The 6,000-nt window shown below is 45.1% G+C and overlaps 1 protein-coding gene across 6 annotated transcripts in view; it reads left to right on the top strand.

Moving 5' to 3' along the window:
- Positions 1-290: 290 nt before the first annotated feature.
- The window catches only part of CSRP2 (cysteine and glycine rich protein 2), a 29,483-nt gene continuing 23,773 nt past the window's right edge, over positions 291-6,000 (top strand). For 4 of the 6 annotated variants that reach the window (XM_069489461.1, XM_069489460.1, XM_069489457.1 and 1 more), the window contains exon 1: positions 291-365. In XM_069489461.1, the coding sequence (XP_069345562.1) occupies position 365 (1 nt within the window). In that variant the 5' untranslated portion in view covers positions 291-364. Of the gene's footprint in view, positions 366-972; positions 1,033-6,000 lie in introns of those variants that run through there. The other 2 variants (XM_069489458.1, XM_069489459.1) reach the window with 2 other exon arrangements.

The raw sequence follows: 6,000 nt of genomic DNA, 5'->3' as shown, positions 1-6,000 counted from the left end.
AGGGTCCCGCTGGTGGGGAGGGGTAAGGCCGGCGGGAGAGGTCCCGGGACATGGGAAGATGCCGGGCGGGCGGGAAGCAATAGGAAGAGGCGGGAGTCCAGTCTTTTGTCTCCTGGTCCCCAGCCCGGCCGCGAGCCCCCCTCCCGCCCCACGCCCCAGCCCCAGCCCCAGCCCCAGCCCGCCTAGCGGTCCGGGAGTTCGCGGGGCGCGGCGGGGCGGTGGGCGGGGCGGGCGCAGGCCACGCCCACAGGGCTATTTAAATGGCGCGGGCGCGCGCTTCGCGGCAGCTTTCGGACTGCTCGCGCCCTCGCTCGGCCCGGCGTCGCCAGCTCCGCCCGCGGTGCGTGCTCCCGCCTCCGACCCGAGTGAGTAGGGGCGGTGGGGCGTCCCCGCCGGTCCCGGGGGAGGGGGGTTTCCCACCGCTTCCCGGGCTCCTCCGGCGGTCCAGCCGGTGCAGCCTCTGTCTCCTCCGGCATCCCCATCCCGGTCCCCTTGTGTGCCCCCGGCCAGTCTCCTCACCCTGCACCCCAGTTTCCCCCCCACATTACCCCCAACACACCTGCCCTTCTCCCCGAGGCAGCCCAGGCCCTGGCCCCGGATCCCAGACCCGCGGGGCAGGTAAATAATCCTGAGTGACCTTTAAATTTCTCAATACCGGTTTCTCTGGGGGAGAGGCGGGGTCGTGAGTTTCGCGTTGCCGCTAATCCGCCTTTTGGTCGCGTTGGGTCCCCTCCTCCAGCGGCCGGTTCTCTCCCCGCTGGGAGAGGGGGGTGTGCGAGTTTCGGCGTCTCCTCTGCCCGCGGTGCGGTGCGCGCAGAGGGCGACTTCCCGGGGTCGGTCTCCGGGGGGCGAGGTGGGGACTTCTACGCCCGCCGAGCCCGCAGTCCTTCCCCTGCTGCCGTGCAGTGCTCCTGGCATCACCATTGTTTGGTGGTCTCTGCCCACCGGGCACCGAACCTTCGGTGTGGAAGGAGCCGCAGTGAAACGTCAGTCGGTCACCCCTAGCTTTTTCTGGAACTTTCTACCATTCAGGTACAAACAGGGATACAAGAATGCCTGGTTGTGAAATTCTGCGACAGGTCCCAAAAATCACATTCTGGGTTCCAGAACGGGATTCGAGAGCTCCACGTAGGCACCCACGGAGGGAGGCGGGAGGGGCTTTCCAAGCCGGCGGATCCCCGAACCGCTTCTAAGCCAGAACGTTGTTGAATGAAATTTGTTTACATGGTTACCCGAAACGGTTAACCTGTTTTATTTGCAGTCTGCAGACCAAGCATATTTTCACTTTATGAATGCTTTGCGATACAGAAAATCTTTTTATTTGGGGTAATATTTTTTTTAACCCGGACATTGAAAATTGTTTAATTCTTGACATTTCGAATTAATCTGTTTTAAAGCTCTACTTATAAAATGCCAAGAATTCAGATAGGACGACCACAAAGTTGGCTATACGTTGACTCAAATTTTTGAAGAAAGAGTTGGGCGATAGATTTTGAAAGGGGGGGAATCGCATATGGTTCAAAACGGCATACCAAACTTCAACCGATTTTGTGAAGTATTCCTTGGTCTGTGCCCCCCACCCCGTACGTCCTGGGTCATCGCTCTTCATGATTGCTACTGTACTTTATCAATGTTTCTCAGCGTTCTTTCTCTGCATTCTGGTTTCCTTTGCTCTTTTGGTGCCATTGTTACCGTTGAGGCAGGATCTACCTCCGGTGAGTCTTTGAAACTCGCAGTGCTTGCTTGGGTGCCTTGGGCATGGTTGGATGAGAGCCAATATCAGTGAATTGAATGAAGGAAGAATTTAGCGAATAAGGTTGCAATTGTAGGAAACAAAAATGTTATTTGACTCCAGCAATAGATATTTATTAGCAGATTTGATCTAACGTTTCTCTCACTCCAAATTTTTAATGAATTCCTCCAAATGTATTCAACAAATACAGGCTGGTAAATGGTAAATACTATGCTGAAAGCAGTACTGATTGGAGACCTGTCTTGATGAATTTCCAAAATCTCTTGGATTTGGGGAAAATTGTATTTTATTCTATGACAGCAAGAATGTTGGTGTGTGGAGGGGGGGACAGAAATAAATGAGTTTTAAAAGCCTGGGTTCAGATGCAACTCTGCCACTAAATAGCTGTGCAGATCTGCGTTTCTAATTTTTCTTGTGTCAAAAATTAAATGAATCAAATGAGCCTGGGAGAGAGAGCCCCCTATGGGAGAGGAGGCATAGCATGGCAAGAAGGGCCCAAATTCACATCTCAGCCCCAGCACCCCATTGGTTTGATGCCCTTGGGCAAGTTAAGTGTATTCTTTGGCCTCAGTATTTCATCTTGTAAAATGGGTGTAACAGAACATACCTTGCAGAGTTGTCGGTAAGGCAAGCCAATACTTGTACAAAGCCCAGCCCAGCCTGGGGGAGGTTCCTTGTAATTAGACAAAGGTGTGCACTTTGTTGAATATATGGGGAAATGGCTATCAGTGAAAGTCTCTTCTGCAAGAGAGCTGAGTCAGAGCTGAGCAGTATCTCCTAGGCCTTGCCTGGAGGCCAGCTTTCTTCCCTTCACTAATAGCCACAGGTTTCCTCAAAGCACTCTACCTGAGCTGGTATTCACCTGTCATCTCTTGGGTTCTGTTGGGTAGGGATCCCCAGACTCTCTTAGGGTCTTGATTACCTAGGTGGGGGTATCTATTATTGTGTCATGGACCTCTTTGGAAGGCTCTGGACCCCTTCTCTAAATGTTTTTAAGGACCTTACATAAAGTACATGGCACTGAGTTTACCGATCCCCAGAATTAAAAGGAATCTGTGGATTCTGGATTAATAATCTTGATTTAGAAGAGTTTTTCTTAATCTGGATTGTGGAGGAGCCAGGCACAATTTCTGATTGTTAAAAATTTTATTGTTGTCAGTCATAGAGGAAGAACCAATAGCAGTATATTGTGAATCATTTGCAAAGGATATTAGGTTTCTTGCTTTTTGTTTACAGTCTCATTGTGCCAACAGTACTAATTGCTTTTGGCTAGTAAGAACAGACACCATGTAATATATTAGTGCCAAATGACTTCCCAGTTCACTATAGGAAAGAAAGTTTCATGGTGGTTTCACAGTACTTCTAAAAGAAAACTGAAGTGAGAATTGAATCCTCATCCAGTACACAGTCATACAGGAAGTACTTAACCTGAAAAGAACTTGTGTCATAGCCATAGAGGTCAGTACTTACATATAGTAAATCTAGCAGTGGTTTAGTTTTAGCAAAAGATCAGTCAAATAATTTTGAATTTTATTGAAATTCATTTTTAAGTTGAATTGGTAATTTTGTTTTGGTTTCATAGTTTTGAGTCTCTTCATATCTCTATGCCTCGGCTTCCCAACTCATAAAATGGGAATAGTGATAATGCCTATCTCAGGTGTTATGAAGATTAAGTGAGTTAACATAAACAAACTACTTAACATAAGTAAAGCATGTATTAAGCTTTATGGAAGTATTTGTAATTATTACCTGTCACGTAGCTGACTATTCTAAGTGTTTTGAATATAGTGTTTAATCTGAGAACTGCCTTATGGTATAAATAAGCATTATCTTCATTTTAAAAATGAGAACTAGCAGATCAAAAACCAATCTATGATCATTTGGCAAATGAACAGTAGTCTTGGCATGGAAGTCTAGGTCTGACTCCATATAAAAATCATACAAATGTTAAATTGTTTGAAGAATTAAATGTCTTGTAGTTTGCACAGACCATGGATTGCAATGGCAGATGCCCAGGATTGGAGTTTCCAAGTGTAAAGTGTAGTTGCATTTTAATTACAATGTGGGATTGCTAGGCAGTGATCCAAATCTGTGGGAAGGGGTTTGCTGTACTCCAAGTTGAAGATACAAGTGGTAACAGGACATAGAATTAGTCAGAATGGTGAGGCAGAGGTAGACACAGGAAAGTTTACTAGATAGAAGGGAGGTTTCCGTCTGTGGTGAGGTTAGATTTAAGTTAGCAGAGAGGAGTAGTAGAGAGTGTTTTGGTTGAAAGCAGCAGTCTGGGTGTGAGATTGGCACATAGAGGCCATTTACTGACCGTTAGTTGGATGGATAAAGACTGAGCAGAGAGGAATGCTGTCCTGTGCATGTAATTGGATAACTCAAGGACAGACAATTCTCAGGTGATTTGAATAGTCTCAACCTTTGGTATTGGCAGAAAATCAGATATGGGCGTTTTGGGGACAGTTTGTGGCTCTGGAGTCAAAATGTAAGCCTGATTTGCTTCTTTGGAGATCAGTGACCGCAGTGAGTCACTTAACAACTGAACTTGGTGGCCATATTCATGCTGAGTAGTGCTTCTGAAGGAAAAGGAAGCCAGTGTTTGTGGAGTACTGGCTTTGTCAGGTACCTTACAACTGTTATCTCATTAAATCCTTGCAACCACCTGTGAGATAGTTCTCATCCATTTCCAAGTTACAGCTGAGGAAGTTGAGACTCGGAGGTTAAGGAACTTGGCCAAGATCACAAAGCTGATAACTGACTTTCAAACTTATGTCTGTCTGATTCTAAGCTCCACACTCTTTCTGTTATACCAGGAATGTCTAAGAGGTGGCATGTGTACTGCAGGTTCCATGGCAGACATTAATCACAATACTCTTTAATGCAGAACCTGGGCTGAACTTCAGTATCTTTCTCAACATAGTTCCAGGAATCTACCAGTGGATCTGCACGATGAAACTGTTTCGCCACGCCTGTAAAAGTAAACTGTGCACACTTCTGAAAGCTCTTTCTGCATGCCTCTGTGTCATTGGTTATATTGCCATTATTTGTCCACATATTTTTATCACTAAATTAGAACTCCCTGAGAAACAGTCACCCTTATATCCCTTTTATTCTCTGCTCGTAACCCAGGATAAGGTTTATAAGATGTTGAGTTAATATATTTACAGGAGAGCTTCATAAACAGTAAACATTATACAGTGCTTATAAGCTGCCTCCATGCTAGAAGAATTACATGAGATACAGAAATTAAGTCAGAAGTTAGCTGGATGAGGGAAGGAGGTAAGTCAGTTGCCTTGATGGGGAGGGATTAGGGGCATAACGAAGGAATGGATATGAGACGAGTAGGGGAAGATGAGTACAGATAACAAAGGTTGAACACTGCTGCATATTGATGACAAACACTGTCATTTATTGAGTCCTACTTTACAAGCATTATCTCATCAAATTTTCTTAACTCTATAAAGAAGGTACTCTTATCCTTATCTTACATATAAGGGAACTACTACATTGACTCCAAAACCTATGCTGTTAGTTTTCCCCTCTGCTGAGCTGTCTTAAAGGCCAGGTTGAGGATTTGGCTTCAGTAGGAGAAGTTAGTGGAATATGTAGCTGATCACCAAGACATGAAGAGTCCGTCCTTGATGCAGTGGCATTCACTTCAGTAGGAGAAGATGACTAAGCAGGTAATTTGGATAGCAGAAGAAAAAATTTTTAGAACAGGTGTCAAGTAAAGCTTAATTTCCAGTTAACTACAGGTCTCAAATCCTGGCCTTGCTAAAAATCATTGTAATTGGGCACAGTGCTACTAATTTATATTCTTTAACAAATAACTCCTCCCTGGAAGTGGCTCAAGATGAGACTGGTTTATAACAAATTCTCCCTTTTGGGAAATTGGATTACAGCCAGATTCTAGAGTAATAACAAAGCTCTATATGTTGTAATAAAATGTCAAAGCTTCTGGAAGCATTTAGAATCTGGGTTTATAGACAGATTCACTCCAAACCTTTAGTATCAGAGCAGATAAACTGTGGCAACACGTAGACTTGAAATTCATGGATTCAAGTGATTCAGATTCTAAAGTAAGACAGTAAATGCAGCACTAGTGGTGTGAGAATGATCCAGGTGGTCATTTTGCAGCTCTCAGTTGGTTTTCTAGAGAATGAGGTATCTGTGTACCACAAGATGACTTAGATTTAAAGTCTTATGAATTTTGGGTGGTATCTTAGACTGGGGAGAAGCAG

The sequence above is a fragment of the Eulemur rufifrons genome, chromosome 16 (genome assembly GCF_041146395.1).
Source record: "Eulemur rufifrons isolate Redbay chromosome 16, OSU_ERuf_1, whole genome shotgun sequence".
NCBI classification, from domain to species: Eukaryota; Metazoa; Chordata; class Mammalia; order Primates; family Lemuridae; genus Eulemur; species Eulemur rufifrons.
This window is presented reverse-complemented; position numbering and strand designations above follow the sequence as displayed.